The 25,506-nt window shown below is 40.0% G+C and overlaps 1 protein-coding gene across 1 annotated transcript; it reads left to right on the top strand.

Annotated features, from left to right (window-relative positions):
- Positions 1-1,237: 1,237 nt before the first annotated feature.
- Positions 1,238-23,798, top strand: GPR174 (G protein-coupled receptor 174). The gene is made up of 2 exons (XM_025180032.2): positions 1,238-1,672; positions 18,859-23,798. Exon 2 carries the CDS (start codon positions 19,453-19,455, stop codon positions 20,437-20,439), a length of 987 nt encoding a protein of 328 aa, XP_025035817.1. The 5' UTR covers positions 1,238-1,672; positions 18,859-19,452; the 3' UTR covers positions 20,440-23,798.
- Positions 23,799-25,506: the final 1,708 nt, after the last annotated feature.

Raw genomic sequence — 25,506 nt, 5'->3', positions numbered from 1 at the left:
TATATAGCCCAAATGTATTTGCCCCCTGCTGTAACCCACTCCAGAGAGTGTGGCACCATGGCCCCTCTTCCCCTCAGAGTTAGCAACAAAGTAAGAATATGTATTAACATTTAAAATCTAACCAGTCTCCTTTATGTGACTTTCCAGAAGATGTCAGAATATGTTAGTGTCAGAGCTAAGTGAGTCTAATATTTATTTAATTTTCTTTCCTCTGTATAGGGATTAGATACAGTGCTCCTGTCAGCTAATTGCTAAGTTATCTGCCCCAAACTAGATTGTAGCGCTGTAGCGCCAGTAGTAGCTCCTCCCAATTTGCTGCTTGGCTTGTACTGAGCATGCTCAGTAACATTGCTGAATCTGCTTTCCTCAGTCTACCCCGCATATCCCAAGCTATGTCTATACTACAAAGAAAATTCAGAAGAAGATATGCAAATTGCGAACTACAATTTGCGTATCTTCTGCTTTTCTTCCAAAAGAGGCTTTTCTGACATTTGTCGCATCTACATGGGGCCAAATGTCAGAAAAAAGCCCTCTTTTGGAAGATCCCTTCTTCCTCGTAGAATGAGGTTTACAGGAATGCCAAAAAACCACATCTGCTTTTCCAAAAAAAATTCAGAAAAGCAGACGCGTTCCTTGGACACAGCAGAACTTTTATAAGATACCTCTGGTATCCCACAAAAACTCTGCAGTGTAGACATAGCTTCAGTCTTCCCCATCCCCCCATCGTGGCATGCACAAACCACAACCCCCACGAAAATGTGAAATGGTGTTCCTGCTGGTGAACTGCATCTGTCCCACAGGCTGCTTATTGCCCACTTCTAAACTCGGGCATGGAGTAAAGAAGAGGAGCAGTACAATGGAAGAGAAATTTAAATGGTTCAGATGAAATGAAGAAGAAAAAGAAATCCCACTCTATGGAGACAGGACAAAGCATAAACTAAATGGAGAAATGGAAAATGGGAAAGAAAAGATCTCATAGTTTTCAATACTTTTAACTCTTCCTGTTTGGCAGAAAAGGGGACTAGAGGAGGGTGGGGAGAGAATTTTGCAGGGACATTGTTTTGTCCCTGAACTCCAGTACCTGTTTCAACTAACTGTCACTCTGGTGTAGCCTTTAGCTTACAGCCATTAAACTGTACCAGCAGGTATATGTGAGGGATTTACTGTGAGAGTGAGAAGGAGCAGCAACCATTAAAGATAATATGGATCTGCACATCTGTGAGGTTCAACATACCTTGAATTCCCATTTAAAAAAATGTTCTCTGTTACTACAAAATTAGGTCAGATTGTGAACTATTGTCTACCTGATTGGAAGACATTCAATGTCCTATAAATAGAAATGGTCACTTTTCCTTCCCTCTTTTGAGTGTAAAGATTGCATGCATTTTGAACTGCAGCTTCTCATCATTCGTCCGTGCTGCCCACTGGAAAAAGGAAACAAAGTGTGCAGACTGCAAGTTGCTCTCGGATGTTATTATGAAGCAGTGACAGCTCTCTACTACAGGCATTCTGACCTCAAATATACTCTAAAATCTCTCAGCAGTTGCACTTTTGTTTTATATATCAAAGAAGAAGTGGAAACTGTTGCATTCGATCGGTAAAGGTAGTTTCTGAGTGATTTTTGTATCAAAAGCTATCAGAGTTAAACAGAAACGAGGAGAGACTGCAAAAGGTAGGATTGTTGCTTTTGGGGGGGTTAATTAATAATCTTTGCTGTACATTTTTCTTTTAAGAAGTTTGGCTTCATACTGCATATTTCACTCACTTGGCAAGATAACATGGTATGAAAGAATCATTTTTAAAATGGAAGAGGATAGAGAATTTTTTTTTAAAATACAATTCATGGAAATAGTAGGAGGTTGTAGTGCTGAAGAAATGTAGATAAAGGAGTAGCATCAGAGCTCAAGAGGGAAACTGGTCTTTTTCTGTTTAGCTGAAGGGCAGATTTCTTCCAATGTATCTAAAATGATTTGCATAATCAGAGTTATGAAACATTAGTAAAGTTTATTTAATTTTTAGCTGTAAAATTTTAAACCAGATTTTCTACTGCTGTGACATGGCTATTAAGAGAGAAAGAACATTTAAAAAGGGACACAAGAAACAATTACAGTTTTTTCCCAGCCTCATAAGTTTCATAGCTGAAATCAATGAGATTTCTAGAATTTTACTGACATTTTGTAAAAGAGAAAAGTTAGGTTTTTAGAGGGAAACATGGAACAATTTCAACAAATCTCTCAGTAATCTCAGGTAGCTTTTATATCTATAAATAACACGTAAATATAATTAGGTACATTTGTCTAATGGATTTTTATTAATGGAGCTCATCCTGTATAAGACAGTGCCCAGCACAGCATATTAACTCCTCATTATTTTGTACCTGAACTGGAAACCAGGTAAAAGAAAAGTTCCTTTTTATTTCCATTCCTACTTTTCCAGTTATTTTGAATACAATATTTCCTGTTTGGGTTTTACTCCTTATATCTTTCCAGATGGTCAGATACCAAGATGATGTATAAAAATGTAGGTAAATAGCTTAACACTGTCAGTGCACAATGACATCTGAAACAAAAAGTTTAGGTATCTTTAAGCACATGGCTGAACTCACAATGGAGAATGTAAACAGAACAGTCTGGCTAAAACTCCTATTGTTTTAATGCTGACTGTAACTCACCTTAATAAAAGGACATACAGTAATAAAAAGAAGAGAAATGTGTTGGTTAGCTGAGAATGCACTTTGTCTTTTTTACATATGGTAAATGTTAAAAAGGGGGAAAATATTAGCTAAGAATTCAAATGCAAAGCATTATATTTCAAACTGAATTAAACCAATACTGCATAGTTTTTTGCTTGAGTTCTCAGGGAATTTATTAGGCCAAAATTTCCCTCGCCCCCTCCTCACCACACCATTGACTCATATACTCTTAAACAGGCCAGTTTGTCAGTCTCCTTTTGACTAGGTAGGGAAAGCACCAAGAGCAAAACTTTTCAAGCATCTGTCATTGTACCAGTGAATGTAAAAGCTGGTATCTTTTGAGAGCACAGGGCTGAGCCAAGCCGGTGAGCACATCCTAATTATTACAATTTTTAACTCCATGATTTTCTTGTAAAGCTGTGAATGGATTTGATTTCAGTGCATGTTGTGCCTGAACAAGGATGCCAAGATTAGGCCATTAGTCTTGGTACTGAGATAGCACAGGTTACTGAAGTATGAGCTTCCCCTCAGCTCTTCCAATGAACCCTAACCTGACTCTCAACACCCCTTAAAACTCAGTTATGAGCAGATTTATTTCTCTTGAGCAGAGCTGCCAGTCATGCTGAACTCTGTAGCGGTTACTCTGCATGCACAAATGGTGGCTAGAACATCACCACTATAACTTTCACTTAGGCTCAAGTCCAGATTCCAGTATTTGGAAGTGGGCAGGCTGGATTCTGGGTAATGCACGGGTTGGGGTTGGAAGGGAGCAGAAGTAGAATATATCTCCCAAGGCTTGAAGCAACAGTAGAATTGCTCTGTGATGGCTTATCCAGCCCAGTGGGTAGAACAGAATGCCCAAATGCCTGGAATAACCTCAGGGGACCCTTATGTAGCACCTCCAGAGGAAAGGATTGGCGGATTCACACAGTGATGGATTCCTATACCCTAAATATGGGCTTTCTTGCAGGAATCCCATCTAGTGTTGTCTGGTTTGCAACTAGCTTCATCAATCACATCAGTGCAAATGGATCCTCACATTAGAACCTAAGAGTGGCCATATGAGGTTTTTCTGCACGACTGCTAAGTTATGTCACTCACGGGTATGAAAAAACTACCTCGAGCAACATAACTTACATTGACTTCACACGGCTATGCCAGTGGGAGATGCTCACCTGTCAACCCAATATTCACCTCTCATTGAGGTGGATTAATTATGTTGACAGGAGAGCACTCTTCCATCAATTTACAGTATCTTCACTAGACCTGCTTAATCCACACTGCTGCATAGTGAAGACAAGCCCTGAGTCACTTTAATGGTCCATTTAGCCCATTATCCTATCTCTGCCAGTGGCCAAATGCTTATGGTATTTGGAAGTTTAGGGACACCAAGATCATGTGGTTGCATCTCTGACTATCTTGGCAAATAGCCTTTGAGGGACATATCAAATTCCTTTTTTAACTCACATCATCCTCTGGCAATGAGTTCCACAGATGGACTAAGTGTTATGTGAAGAATAACTTCCTTATGTTAGTTATAAACTGGTAAGCTATTAATGTAATTGAGTGACTCCTAGTTTTTTTATTATGTCAAGGACTAAGTAACTCTTCCTTATTGACTATCTCTACATCATATCTTTTTGTAAACCTCTATCATATCTTTTCTTAGCTGTCTAAGGATGACCAGAACTGCATCCAGTATTCAAAGTGTGAGAGTACCATGGGTACCATTAGGAAAGAGACAGATAATACCTGGTATTATGATATTTTCTCATTTATTATCTGTCTCTTTCCTAATGCTTCCTAACATTTTGTTTAACTGCTGCTCCCCATTGAGCAGACGTTTCAGAGAATTCTCCATTAAGACTCCAAGATCTCTTTTTTGAGTGGCAACAGCTAATTTAGCCATGGGATTTGTTCTGGATTTGCCCCCTATTGCACTGATCTGGACTTGATCAAATTATATTTGTAGAAAAGTTTATTACTTTTCATTATAATTGTTTAATTGTTATTTTTAAAAATAAATCATCCCTCTGGATTCAGGCAAAGAATTCAACTTACAGATTGCTGGTATCATCATCAGTCATATTTTCCTCCTAACTTATACAATGCTCTGTGCACAACCTGTGAGTTGGAACTGGATAGTTTTGGCAAAAAAAAAAAAAAAAAAAAAATTGCCATCTTGTTTAGCAAGGTCCACCTACAAATCTTGAGGTTTGCTTGGAGTTTCAGGTTTATTCCTTAAAAGTGCTTGAAAACTCCTGGTGAAACTTGAGCAGGTACATCTCTATTCCCAAGGCTCTAAGAAACCAGAGGGTTTACCTGGTTCTGTTCCCCAAAACACCATAGAACACTTCTTACAATAAGCCCTGTGACTAGCCTTTATATTAGGTGCTTTCTGGGATAAGCCCAGAAGTGGTTCCAACCAGCTAATGTCAATTGACATTCTCTCCCTTCTTGGGATCACCAAAGCTGACAAGCTAGGCCATTCCTTTCCTAAGTAGACTTCAGGGGCACTGGAAAGCTAGACCTGGTCTTCAGATGGCCTCTTTGAGTCCCATTCAGGAACAGTAGGACTGGGGAATGCTCTCTGATCTCACTGCTGCCTCTTAACTACCCACTTGCTGCATGTTAGCACTGAAATGTCTCACAATGCCCCGTACTATAATTGTTGCTAATTAGCTGTGAAGTATGGGTAATCTGCGTTGCATGGTACAAGATGCAAATAAAGATAGGCCCAGGCCCAAGGAATATACACAATCCCAGTTTATGATGGAATTTGTTTAGTATGATGTACTCTGGATATCTGAGGAAACAACACCGGGGTGGAACCATAATCCCTATTCCTGCAATTGAATGGAGATGGGAAGGGTAGGCAGGCTTGCTGCTAATATTAATAGCAGTAGTGTCTACAGCCCCCCAGCTGAGATCAGGTCCTCATTGCACCAGGAACGGTCCCTACAGATAGTAAAAGATGGACATTCAGTCTAGCGTAGGTGATGTTGGAATGAGTTCTGGGGAAAAGGCCAGCCAAACACTTGCTGATCATCTCACAAGGGGAAGGGACAAATTTGTGGCCATCCCAAAGTAGAAGTCACAGCTCACCCCAATACTTGAAAGCAGAGGTATCCTGGGGCTCTTGTTGGGAGTAGGGAGGTTGTGTCGAAGGAATGAAGTTCCCAGACACGTTTAATGTGGTTTCGTATTTTAATCCTGAAGGCTCAGCCAGCCTCAGTGAATACTTACAATATAGCTAAATTGGGAAGGCCCTAATTATGAATTAAAAACTATATCAATCATCAATGTACGGGGCACTTTCATTACCACATCACCTTTCTATAGTCAATCCTCACTGAAGTCCAATCACTTCATGGGTAAAAATAGCAGTTGCTTAAAAGCATAGAGCTGTACTTCATGACAATTCAGGTCAGGAAAGGGAGGAGAATGCTGTATAGAAATACTGGGGAAAGAAATATAGGTAGCAGAGTGCAATTATATGAGCTGCGATTGATTCAGACAGGTGTAACAGTCATTCTCAGAGAAAGCTTAAATGACCTTCATATTAGTCTCACTGAAAAGACATCGTAAACAGTGCAATACCTCCATGTGCTGGACAGGCACAATAGTCAATCCTGATTCAGAAGGGGATCATAAATACAGAATCACAAACATCACTTTAATTAAAACAAAAGACAGGACTACGCAGCACTTTAAAGACTAACAAGATGGTTTATCAGGTGATGAGCTTTCGTGGGCCAGACCCACTTCCTCAGATCAAGCTCATCACCTAATAAACCATCTTGATAGTCTTTAAAGTGCTGCATAGTCCTGTCTTTTGTTTCAGATAGACCAGACTAACACGGCTGCATCTCTATCACTATCACTTTAATTAGTATCTAGGGCCCTCCTTTTTAAACACGGACCCAGTTCAACGTTGCTTAATTTGCAAGACAGAATCACAGAAGCATGTGGGATAGCTAATTGCCGAGAGCTTGAGGCTGCTTTGCAACTGTCTTCTGGAATTTTTAGCTAGCATTTTCTTCTTCCAGCTTTTGATTCTTGCTAAACATCCATATGTTTTGAATTATGCCATCGGTTTTCACTCTTTTTCTACTGTGGACCCCTAAAATGTTGAGCAGAGGTGCAGATCTCATTGGACATTTCAGACATGGTCTGCAGATCCCCAGTACTCCCAAGTTGAAAACCACTGCGCGAAGAAATTTATGCACCAGTTCCCAGAGCCTGTGGGAGGAAGTACAAGGCCCATTGGATAGATGTGTTCAAAATGTGCTGTGTCACCTGACCTGATTTACTTGATAACTGAAATGCAGTAAACTGGCAGTTGAGCTAAAGTCAGGCATAATGTAAGGAAACAGAGAGATACCATGACGATGAGGAATCCATAATAGGACAGACTGAGGAATAGATGGATTAAAAACTTCTTCATGTGTTTACACCAATGCTCCAAAATCCTAAATGTAAAATTCACACCATGTTCCCTAAAGCAGATATCATCGTCCACATTGAATCATGAACTAGATCAGTAATTTTCAAACTGTTTAGGTTGTGTAATCCTTTCCAAGTGTATTCAACCACACACCCACCTCTGAGACAGACACGGGTGATGGACGGGGGAGGAGATGGAGTCACTTCCCAACCTGATTTCTACATTCTACTTAGCAACAGTTTCTAAAGTTCTTTACCTGTGAAAGAAGCCTTCCCCACAAGGGGTCATGGAAGAAAGTTTGGGGGCAAGTGGTGATACCTGGTGGCTCAGGCCAGCCCCACAGAGCAGGGCTCAAGGAGGGAATGCCACCTCCATTCCTTGACTCCACCAAGCCTGTCTGGACTGGGAGGTGAGGGGAGGGAGAACAACCAAAATTATAACTCAAAGGGAGTAAGGGTTAGCTCAAAAAGTTTGAAATGAATTTCTGCGTTGCATAGAAAAAAGGAAATGTATATCAGTGCAGCTGCAGTTTTAAATGAAAGGAGATTAAACACTGATTAAATTTCAACAACTAAGTTGTCCTCCCTTACAAGGATTTTTCTCGTGTAACCCCTGGTGAGAGCTTGCACACCCTCAGGGGTATACACATCTCAGTTTAAAAACCACGCCACTGCGTGAAGTGGCAAATAATCTGCAGCTAAAACCAAAGAGGCCATTAAGGCATGTCTGCTTTTGCATATATTAGGTAAGACTCATAAAGTGACTATCAGGGGGTTATGTTTTAATTTTTAAACATCCAAATGACAGTCAGTCCAGCTCTATTTTTCATATATTTCACCCTGCCCTCCTCAGAGGAACTCTCACTGGCTACAGTACATGTAGGATCTATAGATTCAGACCCTTGTCAAAGTCATAATTGTGTATCTGAATTTATAGTAGAGTGGTACATTTAGAGCTAACAAAGTTCCATAGCTATGAAATGCCACCTTCCCACAAATATGGAAGCATGATCAGTGCCATTCTCGCTATTCATTCCAATAGGAATGCTGATTAACAGAGAAAGAGGAGTTAATATTTATAAAATGAAAACTCACTCCCATCCTCCACAACTGATTTCACCTCAGGTTCACAACATGGTATGTATTAAAAGACAGAATCATGAATTATTAAGCTTTGATTATTGATTCATGAGAAAACAGCTTTAAATTTTAAGTTATCAATAAATCACACAAAACATTTCCATCTCTCCTCTTCCAGTAAGGCCAAGACAGTGTGTGGACTAAAATGTATTTGGCAACTTGACATATTAGAGCAACAGCAAAAATTCTGGCTTTATGGACAAGAATCTTAGTATTTAGGGTTCATATACAGCGTAATTCCTTCAACATGATATAATATTATAAGTATCTTCTGTTTGTTCTAGCAGTAAGAAAACATAGGAATTTGGGGTTTCACATGCTGTTTCAGCTAACAGACCTCAGCTGCTTACAGCAAAGAGAAGTATGTTAGGAGCTGAGGATACCTAGCAGAACCTTAATGGCCACTTCTGAGAGAAACCTGTTTTGGGGCTAAGGTAAAGGAAATCTCAGAGAGGTTGTCTCCTCGTGGAAATTTCTCCTCGGTTAGTCTCTCAGAGGATGCAGTTTGTCTCCTGCCCCCACTGAATGAGATGGAAAAATAGAGAAAACTATTTGAAAGAGAAAACTATTTCTTCTCAGCTGACATTTTTAGAAAGATAACAGCCCCGGATAATCAATACGCTGGATTTTATCAATATTACAGTATGACTTGGGCTCCCTAAAACTTATTAAAAGAGGCAATTCCTGGCCTGAAGAGGTTATAAAAAATAGGAAGTGCCCAAACTTGAGGGTCACCACCCCACCCCCCTCTAACTTGGCCCCTGTTGTCATCATAGGAGAAAAAAGTTGAAGCATGTGACATTCTTAGTATTATGTTTCTGTTTACATGGCATTAATAGGACACAGTTATTTTTTGCTCATTGCTAGTCTCTATATTCAACTTTATAGGCTCCATAAGAGAAATAGGAGAAACAGAGGGGCATCTCAGTCAGCCGTGACCTCAAAGCCACTATCCAAAGAGTAGATCAGTAATTAGCATCTAAACATTGTGTACAATACACCCGATTAACACTCCATCCACAATTTTTTTCCAGTGCTACTTTCTATTATGCTACAGCACATACATTTATTGTACATGTAGCAATGTGTGTATGAGTGAGCGACACAGAGAATTTTAGCAGTAAGTACCAGCTGGTAAAGGCCAGCAGCAAGTTTCAACTCTGCTCCCTTGGAGCAAGAAGGACTCTGGGAGGTAAAATGCCTGCTTGAGTGATTCCTAGGGTGGAGCATCTTACTGACTACTTCTTGCTCAGAGCTGTGCTTAATGGCACAAGTTAGCATGGGTGCCATTTCAGATTTTGGGCAGGAAGCAACTTTAATCATGATTTCAGGGACTACTTAGACACCTGAAAATCCCTTTTTTTTTCCAGATAGCAACTTAGAAATTAGCTGACAGGATCACTGTATCTAATTCCTATATAAAGGAAGAATAATATATATAAACAGTAGTTAAAGACATATTTTAAGTTTACATGTGAATTTAGAACAACCAGGAGATAATACAACACGATATTTCCAATCCTAAACCTTGAGGTTCAGTTTTGAAGTCTAAAATCTGCTCTGTATCATTCTCTCTTTCTTTCACACACACACACACGCAGACAGGCCTGGTCTACACTACAAGGGAAGGTCAAAGTAAGATATACAACTCCAGCTACATAAATTATATAGCTGAAGTCGATGTATCTTAAATCCCAGTCCACCCAGAAGGAGGTTGAGGGAAACACTCCCATCGGCTTCGCTTACTCCCAGTGAGGATGAGGAGTACCAGTATGAACAGTGGCACCCACCCTTGAATTCATTTTAGTGGGTCTATACTACATCTGCTAAATTAAACCCAGAAAATAGACGGTGGCAGTGTCATTCTGCCCTGTATTGTAAATGTTCCCACACACCGTTACTGCCAATATCTACTCTATTTTAGTCAACTATTGTTCACTTCACAAACACATAATTACTTAATAAAAGAGAAAAAAAATGTAATCGTATAGGTTAAAATTAAGGACAAAAATTTATTTTGGCACGTGCTTATGAATCAAAATCATATATGTGACTCAGTATTAGTATCAGAGTTGGAACTGCATTTTTGTATTAATTTTAAGTTATTTTAAAGATGCATTTTAAAATACAATTTGAAAATAGGCATCCTTATGTGCAGTCTTTAAAGTTGTATGTTTAGCTACTTCTTTAAAATTGGCTCCACTGAGTAGAAGCTAAATTTACATTCTAGAACGACACTCTTATTTGACTGCATCATTTTAAATAATGAATGAGAAAGAACAATATGGTAATAAAAGCAATAATGATAATTACTCCAGCCAGGACAAGTTAGGGTATGTCTACACTACCCCGCTAGTTAGAACTAGCAGGGGTAATGTAGTCATCCGCAATTGCAAATGAAGCCCGGGATTTGAATTTCCCGGGCTTCATTTGCATAAAGCTGGCCGGTGCCATTTTTAAATGCCGGCTAGTTCGAACCCCGTGCCGCGCGGCTACACGCGGCACGAACTAGCTAGTTCGGATTAGGCTTCTAATCTGAACTAGCTGTACTCCTCGTGGAATGAGGAGTACAGCTAGTTCGGATTAGAAGCCTAATCCGAACTAGCTAGTTCATGCCGCGTGTAGCCGCGCGGCACGGGGTTCGAACTAGCCGGCATTTAAAAATGGCACCGGCCAGCTTTATGCAAATGAAGCCCGGGAAATTCAAATCCCGGGCTTCATTTGCAATTGTGGATGACTACATTACCCCTGCTAGTTCGAACTAGCAGGGTAGTGTAGACATACCCTTAGGTATTTTAGTATTCACTACTCAAAGAATCAAATTTAAGCATGAGAGAAATAAAATTATGACATGCACAGATGAATGTTCAGACTAACAGTATGTAATCCTTAATGAACTTCGAAAGAGTAAAATTACAGAGAATATATGGCTATGTCTACACTACAAGGTTTTTGCGCAAAAACCTGCAGAGTGTGCATACCTCAAGTGCATTTTTGTGCAAGAAAAAATACAGTAAATCAACAGGATAGAGGGTTTTTGGCGGTAGAGTTATTCCTTTTCCCAGGAGGAATAACTCCTTTTTGCACTACAGCTCTTGTGCAAAAAGGTTTGTGTAAATGCTCTGCAGGGGCTTCTTGCACAAAAAGAGCTTATCAGAAAAAGCACAGCTGCTCTGATGGCCATTCTGTGAATGGCCATCAGAGCTTTCTTGCGCAAGAGTGTCCATGCCGTGTGGACGCTCTCTTGTGCAAAAAGCTTCTTGTGCAAACACTTTGTAGTGTACACATAGCCCGTGTTTATTGCACTGATTGACAGAAGGTACTAAGAAGCAGCAACAATAATATGTGTGTTTTGTGTGTGTGTGTGTGTGTGTGTGTGTGTGTGTGTGTGAGAGAGAGAGAGAGAGAGAGAGAGAGAGAGAGAGCATGCTGTCTCTTTAAGCTGAGCATTCAGGAATATGAACATTTGTTCTATACAGCAGCCGCTGCAGTCCCCTCTCCTGAGTCAGAGGAATGAATGCAGACAGGCTCCCTGTCGCTCCAACTCCAGCTCAACAGAGACCCACTCAAGCATGGCTACCTCTTTTGGGGTGACTATAATCCGTGCAATCCACCCTCCCCTCCCCCCCCCCCCAGTGCTACCCCTTGGCACTGCAGTGCTCTCTCTGGAGATGGGATGTGCACTGCAAGCAGATATCTTGTACAAAACTTGGGAGCGGGGGTTGGGGAAAAAAGGGAATAGGGGCAGGTGCTCCTCCACTCTCCCAGAATGGCACCCCTGTGAACCACCCCAAAGCTTTGTCTCATTCTACAGCACCCTGGTTCTGCAATCCCCACTCATGTGACAAATCATTATGGGCCAGATCCTGCCCTATTCTCAGAACGAGCGGTACCTTACTCGCATGTGCAAGGTCTGCTGGATTTGCTAATTCTGTTCCAGGATTTGAATGAGCAAGTCATAGTGGGCCATGAGCTGCTGGAAATTAGCAACACTCCATTGAAGTCTCTGAACGATTTCCACCATTGGGGATCTGGCCCAATATAGATAAGAGCCCATTTTCTGTGTGAAGAAATGCCCAATGCAGGAAATACCATGTAACCTATTATCATGAGACTCCTGATTTGAGTTTAAATATCAAAGTCAAAACACCTGTTCTGCTGTGCACAGTGATTGAATTGACCCTTATTTGCTTCCCCTTCCTGTAACCTCGATCTGTTGATACTATATGAGGTACAAAGATAGAGACTGTCCCTTTTTGAAGGTATGGGGAATATCTAGCGCATTGCAGGCACTACTTTAAACCAATAATGGACAAATACTGTGATAATACTGTATGAAAGATGTGATTAATAACTTTTTATTAAGTGTAAAAGATAAGTCTCTGTACTGTGCCTGCCAAAATCTGACCACTTACATAAAAATATTTCCACTTAAACAGGAGAAACAAAATAGGGGGAAAAGGAAGTTACTTATGGTTTCTAGTTAGACGCAGAAAGTCTTTGTAATACCATAAACTGAAGATTAACAAGCATGCAGCATATGTGAAACATGATTTCCACTTTTAGCATCTTGCTGGTTTTAGCATTGTATTTTTGGCTAAAATGTCACACATTTTTGTCTGGAATTTCCCAGTTACAGTTGCTTATATTGCTTGTATTTTTTCGTCTGGTAAAAGTTGTAATTCTTCTCAGGAGCTGATTCAAAATATCACATGCATCTATAGATGGAATCCCTGGAGTGAAAGCGTAATTTTTTTTTTTAAAAAAAAGCCTTCAATATTTGATGTTGCTATATTTCTCCAGTGTCTCTCGAAGCTCCCTAGTGTAAAGGGAGAGGGACACACTCCTATAGCCCTTTAGATTAAGATTGTCTGGAGAGTCAAAGGGAGTTTGGTGCCCAGAATCTAGCTTTTGAAGTTATAATGTCTTTGATGAATTATGCTATGTTGGGTAATGTCTATTATTTAGTGCAAAAGTCATGGCAGTGTGTTAATAATGGAATTAAAGGAAATATTTCAGAGGAGTAAATACAGAGCAAATGACAGTGACATTCAAACAATAGACCAGAATGGAGAAAACATTGAGGCTATTTTAGTCTGGCACTGTTTCACTTAGAGAAGTACCGCCATCCATTTTACCAAAGTTGTCTGTATGCATGCACAACATGTGTGACTGGTATAAGCTGCACCACTTCCTCACTTGCATGTGGGCCATTGATTTAGGGCCAAATCTGTTTACCTTACTCATGTAGGTAGCCCTAGAGCAGTAATGTGAGTAAGATTTAACCTTACTGAACAAATGAATCTTGTGGGGAACCACCATGCAACAGAGGGCTTATAAAAAACATACATTTAAGAGGATATTTTAAAAAATGAAGGTGTTTAGGTGCTGAGTTTGCAAACACTTATACTTATTTTATTTCTTGAGCATTGGCAAGTAATACTACTGTTATGCTCAGGAAGGCAAGCAAAGGCACTGGTTGGGAAGCACAGACACAGGCTATTGCATTGTATTTACTTATTTATTTATGTACGGTTCTACAATAATAAAAAGGGAAGACTTTCCACAGGTACCTCAAGACTCCTCACAACAATAAGAAGAAAACTAAACAGAAGTGGATCCTTATCCAATTAGGAGTTATGGGAGCAAACGACTATTTTTTTAAAGAGAGCTGGATAAATTTCTAAGTGTGATTATACAATCAGATTGCTTGTGATGGTAGGGCGCAGGGTTTGACAGCCCAGAGACTCATGTCTGGTTTACATCTTATGTTCCTAGAGCTGTCATTCTTCAGAGTTTCAGCAGCCACTAGCAGGGCTCCAGAAATGAAGTTTTAATTTTCCCAATTTTTTTCTTAAATATTCCTATGAAGCAAGGCTGGAGATGGGTGGAATGGATCAGGGCTCTGAGGTGGCACTGAGCAACCTCTCAGGTGCTTGGCTGGCTGGAGTTTGCTGACATGCTTAGGGTCTAACTCATTGCCATATGTAGGTTTAGGGATCAATTTCCTCCAGTTTGGGGGCGGGGAGGGGAAAATCCTTCCGCAGCATGTGGAAGGGGGTTATTTGTCAGGATGCCCTAAAGATAGCTCATTTATTCATTACCCTGCTATTGCAGGGTCTTGAGCCCTGGTGCACCCCATTTCCTTCTGTTCTTTGCCTGTAGCACATATTAGTATAGCTTCCTGTGGATCTCATTTCCTTTGTTCTCATGTGCATTTTTTGGTTAGTGTGCGGGTGCTGGGGGTGTTAGTGGCCTGTGGCCACACTAAAAGGTCTAGTTGTCACTTTTAGCCTTAAACTCCCTGACTCTATTGTGCCCCGGCACATAATACTGAACTCAGTGCAAAACAAAGCACTTTTTCCACTCCATAGATCTAATTCTCTCCATACTGCATCCCACAACAGACATGCCTTGCAGAGTGCTCTTAAGGCCAGCAAACCTGGGCTACATTGGACTACAGGCAGGGAGGCTGATAGATTTGCTGGGTCTCAGGGCAAAGTGTATGTGTGGAGGTGGGAAGGGCAGCTCCACACTCCTGGAAGCCTTCAGCAGAAAGGGCAGGGCTGGCATAACCAGCCCTCAGTACCACCTGGAGCATGCCACACTCTCCCCACCCCCAGCCCACAGAGCCACCCAGAGCATGTGTGACACTCTGGCGGTGACTTAGAGGGCCCCGTTGGCAGGCATGGCCACAGGAGAAGGCAGTTTATCTAAGAGCTGTCAGCCATCCCTCACAGAGAACACTCCACCACTAATTCTCTCAAAGTGACAGGTACTCAAGTTTGAATCTCTGCTAGTTGCTGCTGCAATAATATGGCTGTAGAGGACTGGTAACCTCTCATATGAAGGTTCCAAGACATCTGGGCTACGTCTAGACTGGCATGATTTTCCACAAATGCTTTTAACGGAAAAGTTTTTCCGTTAAAAGCATTTGCGGAAAAGAGCGTCTAGATTGGCACGGATGCTTTTCCGCAAAAGCACTTTTTGCGGAAAAGCGTCCGTGCCAATCTAGACACGGTTTTGCGCAAGAAAGCCCCGCTCGCCATTTTCGCAATCGGAGCTTTTTTACGCAAAACAATACCGCTTTGTCTATACTGGCCCTCTTGTGCAAAAGCATTTGCGCAAGAGGGCTTTTGCCCGAACGGGAGCAGCATAGTATTTCCACAAGAACACTGACATTCTTACATGAGATCATCAGTGTTTTTGCGGAAATTCAAGTGGCCAGTGTAGACAGCTGGCAAGTTTTTCCGCAAAAGCAAATGCTTTTGTGGAAAATCCTGCCAGTCTAGACGCAGCCCTGGTGTTTTGTAGACATGGATTTATCATATACTAACCAGGGCCAGCCCACAACATTTTGGCACCTGAGGCAGGGAGCTCAAATGACGCCCCCATCACTCCTCTCTTGGGCCAAAACTTTGAAAGGTCTCAATTCTCTGGGTTCTAGTGGCGCTCCCTCTCCCCCTCCTCCGTAATCTGGCACTTGAGGCAGCCGCCTCAGTTCGCCTCGTGGTAAGGCCAGCCCTGGTAGTAATAGTATATTCATGATGCTTCCAGCTACTCATTTTGTCAGCTGCAGGGAACTTTACCCCAACAAAACACTGACTGTGGGCTATCCAGTGGTGAAAGACCGTTAGGTATTATGCTTCACTTGCTTTTTCTATGTGAGCAAACGTTTACTCAAGTATCTAGCCTTCATTGTACAGTATTTTACCTTGAGTTTTGTACATAGATTTATTAAGAGCACTGGAAGGAAAATAACAAGGAAACTCTCTCTTAACTGGTTGGCTGTAATTATTATTAAACACGTCTCTATTAAAAATTTCACTGGACTATATTATAAGACAGTTTATGCTACTAGAAGAAACATTTGAGGTTTGTGAAAGGTTTATCATAATGAACCAATATAGAAAAATTACTTAAATAAGTTTTTTTCCTTAGTGGGTTGATTGCTAAATAGGATAGTGCGGTGGTTTTCAACCTATGGTCTGCAGACTTGTGCAGGTCCACAGACTATGTCTAAGGGCCCGCAAAAAGTTGCTGTTATCATAGATCAATGGTATTCAACCTGTGGTCTGAGGATCCTGGGGGTTCTGCAGACTACATCTAAGATTTTCAAAAAGGTGCACGCTTCCACCTGACAGTTTTAAGGGTCCACAAAAGAACAAAGGTTGAAAACCACTGGCACAGTCAACTGAACTACAAATATTGCATCTTCAAAATTGTTTCCTTTTGTGGCAACTGTTACATTTTTCAAAAATCAAAGATGGCTCCTTCCTTTTGGTCAATAACCTGGTGCAGCCTTTGGCCATCAGAACTATGGAGTGGTTGGGTTCAAGAAGAAATTGTGGCTGAAAATGTGTTTTGGTTTTAATCTACTTCCAAGTGGGACAAAAATAATCTCCGTTTCTTATTTTGCTAGCAATTAAAAATCTACAGGGAGATAGTTTTAAATTACAAATGTGAAATTTGTTATTGCCAACAAGTACAACACAAGCAACAGTCAAGATGGCTATACAAGATTTTTAGAAACAGTAACTAGAAGAACCTCAAATTTAATATAATGTATATAATCAGTGACATCATGGCTGTGTCTACACTGGCATGAATTTCCGGAAATGCTTAAAACGGAATACTATTCCGTTTTCAGTTTTTCCGGAAAAGGAGCGTCTACATTGGCAGGCTGCTTTTCCGGAAAAGCCCTTTTTCCGGAAAAGCATCTGTGGCCAATGTAGACGCGCTTTTCCGGAAAAGAGCCCTGATCACCATTTTCGCGATCAGGGCTTTTTTCCGGAAAAGACTACTGGGCTGTCTACACTGGCCCTTTTCCGAAACAGTGTTCCGGAATAAGGACTTATGCCCGAGTGGGAACAGAATAGTTTTTCTGGAATAGTGGCTGATTTTGTACAGTAGAGCGTCGTTGCTTTTCCGGAAATTCAAGGGCCAGTGTAGACAGCTTGCAGCTTATTCCGGAAAAGCGGCTGATTTTCTGGAATAAGTGGCCCAGTGTAGACACAGCCCATGTGTTGAATGAAAATCCCATTAGACCTGCAACTTTTGTGAGTAAATACCCTACAGAATTTCTGCTTGTGAGATGTTTTAATAAACTTTAATATCAGCAACTTCTAGTGATAAGGTAGGGTGGAAATACAAGATATTATTGTGACACCAACTGAAAGGAAGAGCAAACATGTAGCTGTTCTTTTATATGCAGTTTCAAGGGGAAACCTACTAACTGGTTGCCAAAGTAATTGATGGAAGAAGTGAAACATTAGTGGAAAAACTTTGCTCAAAACCATGTTTGCAGAACACAAAATAGGAGGATGAGCCACCACTTTGTGACCTGACATTCTAGTTTATTATAACAGCATTTGCACTCATGGAAAAGTCAGATTTTCATTTACACGAGAAACAGATTCTTTTCTGAAATGTGGAGGTACAAATTGTAATTCTATGGTTTCAATCAGATGGAAAAAGAAAAGGAAGTGCTCCTTTTGGTTAAACATGAAAATTCCTTTTGTGAATGACTTCTGGGACTTGTTTCTTAAATTTTGGGCATTTCTGGCAGCTTAGATTATTTTACCATTGCAAAATTATGGAAACAAAATATTTTACTTAACATTTTTTCTTAGGCACCAAGTTCAATATTGGTACCACTCTACTGACGTCAGTGGCATTACACTAAGGATGTATTTAGATGAATGTGGTTATTAGCATAGAGGAAGACGTAGGCATTTTTTGAAGAACTCATTACTTTATTAGTCAAGCAGCATGCTGGACTCCATTGCAGAGTCCCAGGCATGTCTATTGGCATGGCAACTATAGGGTGTGTCTAGACTACATGGCTCCGTTGACGGAGCCATGTATATGAGTTTACTAAACATAGCAAAATGAAGCGGCAATTTAAATAATCGCCGCTTCATTTACATTAAAATGGCTGCCACGCTGTGCCAATCAGCTGATTGTTGGCACAGCGCTGTAGTCTAGACGGGGATCAGCTGATCCCAGCACCCTTTGTCATCAGATCCTTTATGCCTCGTGCAACGTAGTCTAGACACACCCATACAGTCTGTCAGTACCTAGGCACACAGGGTGATGTAGTTTACAAAGCCCCCTTGTCAGGATGTCTGCTGCACTAACAAGTGTAAGAAGGCATAATGAGTGGTTCCTTTTAAACAGATACCTCAGTTAGTGGGAGAGAATTTGATAAAACCACATCATTATTGTCAAATAAGATGAACTAGGGTCCTAGAGGAGTTCTGCTTGAAGACACATTACAAACTCCTGGATTAAATGATGCAATTGCACTGATTTGGCTGTTATGTACTTTCTTCTTATTCTTCAGTGGCCTTGCTCTCATTTTCACTAAAAATAACAAATGACTTGATTTTTGTAAAGTGCAGAGCACTTACTGATCTTATTGAACACAATGGGAGCGGTGGTGCTCAGCATCTTAAAAACCAGGCCCATCTTAGATCAGAATTAATTTAATGTTTCTTCCAAATTTTTATATATCTTTCAAAAACATACTCCTGTGTGGCATTATAACAGTAAGCAATTTTCCTCTTGTTTTCTTTCAGCTGCAGGTCTACAGAAGTTTTCACATTTGGGGGTTGAGAAAGCTGTCTGTGAAATGCCTTCAGATGGATGATTTTTGAGGATGGTATTGCACATGTACTTACTGTTTACAGCACCATTTAGCAAATGCTCCTTATTTCCATCTGCATCCTGCCTTCATGCTGAGCTTTCATTTTATCAGCACCATAAGTAATTATATTCAAGAGGCATTTGAGAAGGAACGTGACCAGAGTCATACATGACTAACTCACCACAGGACAAACCTTCTTCCAAAATCAGAATAGATGACATAGAAACTGAAACCTCAATGTAAAAGTGAACCCGGAAGGAAATGTCATGTGTAGTTTCTACCTCAAGACAACATGGCCAGCAAAAAGCTTTGCCAGCAACAATCTTACTTAGATGAACACAAAGTAAACAAAACACTGTGAAGAATAAAATAATGCTATACAAGAAAGCAAGTGGATATAAAGGAACAAGACAAAGAAATGTTAAATTGCAGCTTCCACAATATTTTTAGTTGTTACCTAGCTAAGAAATTTGAAGAAATTCTATTGTTAACCTAAACATCTCATTAGAGCCCACATCTGTGCTAAATGAAAATAAACATGACAACAGACAGCCCAATCTGTTACAATAATACTGACGTTAAGTGTTACTATGCAATTACATACACTTTGATTCTGATCCCTGGATTAATAGGAAATGTTTTAGCTCTATGGATTTTTTATGGCTACATGAAAGAAACTAAAAGGGCTGTGATATTTATGATGAATCTAGCCATTGCTGATTTAGCACAAGTTTTATCCTTGCCTCTAAGGATTTTCTACTACTTGTCTGGAATATGGCACTTTGGAAAAGGTCTCTGTATATTTTGTTTCTACCTTAAGTATGTAAATATGTATGCAAGCATCTACTTCTTGGTTTGCATCAGTATAAGACGATTCATGTTTCTTATGTACCCCTTCAAGTTCAGTGAGTACAAACGCATATATGATGTATACATCAGTATCGCTGGGTGGATTGTAGTCTGCATTGGCTGTTTGCCTTTTCCTCTTCTAAGATTTAATCATAATGAGACAAGTATTGCTAGTAATTCGTGCTTTGCAGATCTTCCCATAAATACCATTGACCTTTCCAACGCCATTGTGATGGTGACCGTAGGTGAGCTGATAGGATTTGTAACTCCTCTGCTGATAATTCTGTATTGTTCATGGAAGACGATCCTATCATTAAAAGAAAAGAATTCCATTTCCCATGACTTTGGAGAGAAGCAAAAGACTTTAAAGATGATACTCACCTGTGCTGTGGTATTTCTGATTTGCTTTGCACCTTATCATATCAGTTTTCCTTTAGATTTCCTTGTTAAATCAAACTGGATAAAAAACCAACGTGCCCGAAATGTGATTTCAATCTTTCATGCAGTGGCTTTGTGTCTTGCCAGTTTAAATTCTTGTGTAGACCCAGTCATATACTACTTTACTACAGATGAGTTCAGAAGACGACTTTCAAGACAAGATTTGCAAGATAGTATTCAGTTACACAACAAAAATTATGCAAAAAAGCATTCCAGAACTGTGTAATAAGGTGAAGTGATGGAATATTAATATTGCACTTTCTGAAATGATTCGAAGTATGTTCATCATCATATTTTTGTGGGCCAGCATATTGGGGAAAACATCTATTGATTTCAGTGAATGTTTGACTGATGAAAAAACTGACAAAGGACTCGGGAATTGATCTTTTTCTTGCAAACTTTCTGTTTTTATTGAATTTAAACATGTTATGTTATATTGTATTATACAAAAACTTGATATGGTGCCCAATCCTGACATGGCCAAGCCAGAATAAAGTAGCTTTGTTCATGGGAAAGTGATGAGATGTGAGATTAGGTTTCATTTGTTGAAGAGAGATAAGGTAAGTGCACTAATTCTGCATTCAGCTATTCCTGTATATAGGAAAGGGAGCATAAAGTGTGTGATCTGCCATTGCCCTCCTATGTCAGCTTTCAGCCATGTGATATGCAATATACATTGTCCCACTGGTCACAACCACAACATGTCCATTTCTCCAACTCTGCAATGCCTTGCAGAAGCCTTCAGGGGATGTCTCATATATGTTCACATGCCCCTCAGAGAATTCTCTGTTACATTGGCCAACAGAACAGCAGAAATGCATCATTGCTGCTGATTTGTAATGGAATGTGCCTGAATAAGAAGGCTCAGTATTTAGCTCATGGTTAGGAGGCCATTAAGCCCCCAAACTGCACCTCAGTTAGACAAGTGTGTTGGGACCCAGATTGGCTGCAGAGCACAAATAGAAGTCCTAGCCAAGTAGAAACCACACAGTACTGTTCTCATGGCTTATGTAAAGAGGAGAATGTAATATGTTGGAGACATGGCCTGCAAGGCTCTATAGAGTACAAATTCTGTGCAGATTGAGTGCAACAGTCTACATCCACTATCCATCTCCATACCTTTCCATAATATCTGCTTCCATTCCATATTTTGGCAATGGCTGGCTGGGCTTGAGCATGGCCCAGCAAAGCTCTTTGACTTGCATTTTACTGTGTGGCCTAGATTTTGCCCTAAAAAAGAAGGGCTTGGCAAGTTGTTACTTATTTTTTGTGATAAACACTGAATTCAGAAACTTTGTCAAACTATGAAGCAAGTAGAATTGTCTTCATATTGGGTCAATTGCTCTTGTTGTTGGGCTCCTTACTCAGATCATGTTCCCTTTGATTTAAAAAAAATTTCCCTAAATAAGGACTTTAATATTTGGCCCCTTAAGTAAAACAATTATTATTTAATTTGTATAGAATCCCAAGAATCCCTTTAATGCAATATTAACCGTATGGAGAGGAAGAAGAAGTTCTTGCCTCAAAGATTTTACAATTGTCTCGTATTTTAAGTAGATCATGTTACACATTCCATCTTCTTGACCCTACGGTATTGTTGAATACACATTAAGAAAAAGTAAGCACCCCTTGTATTTTTACTTCTTTCTAGAATGTTTTTCCCTCACTTCCTGTTTTTAGTTCAGAGATGGAAATGCCCAAATACTATGAGAAAAATTTCACTGCTAATTTTGCAGACTCGAGTAAGCTTCCAATAACAGGCTCTACACTTCATAATGTTTATACCAAACCAAAAATATCAAATAAATCTTTTAAGGCTCACCCCTTGGTGAAGGTGCTGAAATGATTTCTTATTTATAACTGACATTGAATAATCCCTATAGCTACCTTTTGTATTGCCAGTCACATTGCAGGGGCATTTGCAAAATGTTCAATGGGAGTCCAGGTTTACGAGGCCCACATAGCAGGGCTAAAGTTGAAATAAGCTACACAACTTCAGCTACACCAATTGTGCATTTAAGCCAAAATAGCTTTTGGTACTGTCTAAATAGCAGGAAGTCAAATGAAGAATACTTCCTTCAACTTCCCTTAATCCTTATAAAATAAGAGTTACAGAAGTTGGAGAAAGAAGTCCTCCAGCTCAACATTATTTCAAAATAAAGGCTTGCAGTGTAGATGCGCATTTTGTTATTTCAGAATAACGTCAGTTATTCCAAAATAACGCTGCTGTGTAGACATACCCTACAATGCCAAATTCTTGCCCAGTGGAAATGAAAGAGAGCTTCATCCCTGACTTCTCTAAGGCTAAAATATGGCCAGAGGAGTCTAAACTTTCTGAATTTTGCTGGTTTACATTTTGTAACGAAAAGTAAACTACTTCAAACTAAAGTATAATTTTAATGTAGAAGATTGCTGTAATTAGAAGCAAAGATATTGTATAATACCTTGGTGAGACTTTTACAAAGAAGGTTCAAACCTGCTTTTTGTTTTGATTAACTGATATCCTTAATACTAAATATTAAAAAACTGGAACTGCTGTTTGGACTTAACTCTGCATTTCACTGGCACCCTTCTGTGAAATTTATTTTGTATGAAATGTTTTAATGTTAAAAATACTGTGAAAATGTAGTTTTAATTTAATGAAAATGAGTTTTGCTCTGTAGGGACATAATTTATAAAATGTTTACTTTCCTTAGAACTCACTGTTGTGTAAGTTTAAGGTTGTTAGGATATACGGCTCAGTTTTATACATACACAGTAATCCTTTGTACATGCACACATGAGTCAGTGTGCCAGTATCTGTATTTGCCTGAGTAGGTAATGCTTAACAGGGTATTTCATGGAAATTGGCTGGGAAATTGTAACTTGTCAATAGAAATGGAAAACAATCTATTTTCCAGCATCTAATTAATATACCCGGTTGTATATAGTTAAATAAAAAAATCCAGTTTTTATAAACTAGCTCATGATTATCTTGCTTATTTCATTGGTTTGGCATTTTAACTCTACATTAATTTATTTTTCTGATGATATTAGGGCCAAAGGTCTACCAGCTGAATGAAAGATGATGCCTATGCTACTGGATTTGGGTACTTAATGACAATATTGCTGTAAGGATCTTATTTTTGCAACCTCCTCTGTAACATGTTCACTTTGCTACTGAAACCAACTCCAGGAAATTGAATTTTGCTGCTGACACCTGCCTGTCAATGGCACTACAGAGATCTTTGAAAAACCTCTCTCAATAGAGATCAAATAGCTCAATAGAGAGTAAAGTCCCACTTTTGCTGGCCAGTCATCACAGATAGCATTGGTTACTAGAGCTGATTTATTAATGACATTTTAATCCTAAGGATCCCCTAAAAAGATGAGTTCCAATTGATTCAAACAAATGTTTTCATTTTCAATTTTTTTGTTTGTATATTTATCTCTTTTTTTCTCTCTTTTCACTTGTGGAAAAGAAGTTAGGGGGGAGAGTAGTAAAAGAAATTGAAAGGGGGGAAAATGTCAGAAAATTGACAAAATATAATTTTCCAGTTTTGTTAAAAATTGGTGTGTGTTCATGTGTGTGTGTGTGTGTGTGTGTGTGTGTGTGTGAGAGAGAGAGAGAGAGAGAGAGAGATCACCAGAGCTATACTGGGTATCATAATGGGCCACATCTGTTCTTGCTGTTACTTTGCTGATTTTGGTGATATAAACCCATTAACGTGTTGTGCCCACGGTTGGTTTCAGACTAGGAACTCCTCCCTCCATCACCTCCTTCATGTTCTCTGCTAAGCACTGCAAGGAGTTGGACGTCTTCTTTCAAATGTTGCTAAGATACAGGTCTCCACTGCTGTCTTCCATCTACCTGCAGCTTTCACACCCCTGCATCAAATCCACCTAGGATCTTATATTCTCACAGAGCCATCTTGCAACCCAAATTGCCACCTCTGCCTCTCTACTTATTGTAGGATTTAGCCTATGGAGAGGCATAATTCCTTTTACATACTTTTGACCAAATGTAGTTCTGTGGAAAGTGGGCACAATTCCACTGAAGCTAATGGAGTAGTTAGATATCAAACTGACTAGCAAGCTGTGAATGTCAAAGACACATGGTGAGGGACACAACATAGGACTGACTTCGAACAGCTACAGAAACATTTTTAAGAGTGAGGTGATGGAATCCAATACCCTTCCTCCTGTAAACACCCCAAGGCTCAAGTGGGGAGCTAAGCCCTGGCATGTAGGGCTGGCAACTGGGACCCTAGGTATGGGCCTGGCAGCTAATGTGCAGGGCCAACAGCTGGAAGCCCAGGTGTGGGGCCAGCAGCAGACCACCCGACACGTGGGGTCAGCAGCAGCGCTCCTCAGCATGTAATTCTGTTTTCAGGGGAGCCCCCAGCATGCAGGGTGGCAGCTGGGACTCAGGCATTAAGGCAGGAGCATGGGGGTGCTGCTGTTCCCCTTGAGCTCCTAGTTCCTGTGCCTATGCAGTTATACACAACCCTATGATCATTACATATTTAAGTGCTCTGAGTCGGTAAACCATGCTCTGTCTATCCCTCTAGGTTTCGTTATCACACCCCAGCATAGCTTAGAAAAAGTGAATGCTACTTGCTTGGTTCTCAGTTTGGTAGTAAACTCCATGAGTTCATGTTCATCAAATGCTCAATGATCCTTAACAAGCCTTTACAGTGGGTCTCTGATCAGTTTTGAGGAAACCAGAGTCAAGCTACAGATGAAAAAAATTCATTTTGCAGCAAGTTTCACTTTGTGGTTTTAAATTTGGCCAAAAACTAAAACAAGACTCTGGGGCACAAAAATACAGAAAACAAAACCAATACAAAATTTCATACGAATCACTCTCAACCACAACTGATGAATTTCACACAAAGTCCATAAATATGGGTTCGTTATATCCATACTTTTCCATGGGGATTTCTGAATATTTTTTTAAATGAGAGATCCATACAATTCTATGAAATGAGGTCTTGCAAGAAGCATAACCCAACATTTAAAGTTTCCTCCCACCAAGCATAAAGGGAAGTGAGGGCTAGACCTTTGCACATTTTGTGAATTCCTGAAAATCTCCACATTCCCTTAATCAATTTTGGATTAATGCTTCTTTTGTGGGCAATATAATGTGACCAGCAGAATTCTGACTAAGTAGAAAAGTGGGAACAAATCCATGCTGCTCTTCAATTGACCAGAAGATCCATTGTTGAGAAAAGCATAGTGCTAGCTTCCACTTGGATGGAATGTAGGGGCACATGCCCCCCTCCTTAGACTTCTGCCAGGGGTCGTAACAGAT

This window comes from Pelodiscus sinensis, chromosome 13, assembly GCF_049634645.1.
Source record: "Pelodiscus sinensis isolate JC-2024 chromosome 13, ASM4963464v1, whole genome shotgun sequence".
NCBI classification, from domain to species: Eukaryota; Metazoa; Chordata; order Testudines; family Trionychidae; genus Pelodiscus; species Pelodiscus sinensis.
This window is presented reverse-complemented; position numbering and strand designations above follow the sequence as displayed.

Excerpts from the sequence above, each read along its gene's own strand:
- GPR174 (XM_025180032.2), top strand. The coding sequence starts at position 19,453 with ATGAAAATAAACATGACAACAGACAGCCCAATCTGTTACAATAATACT.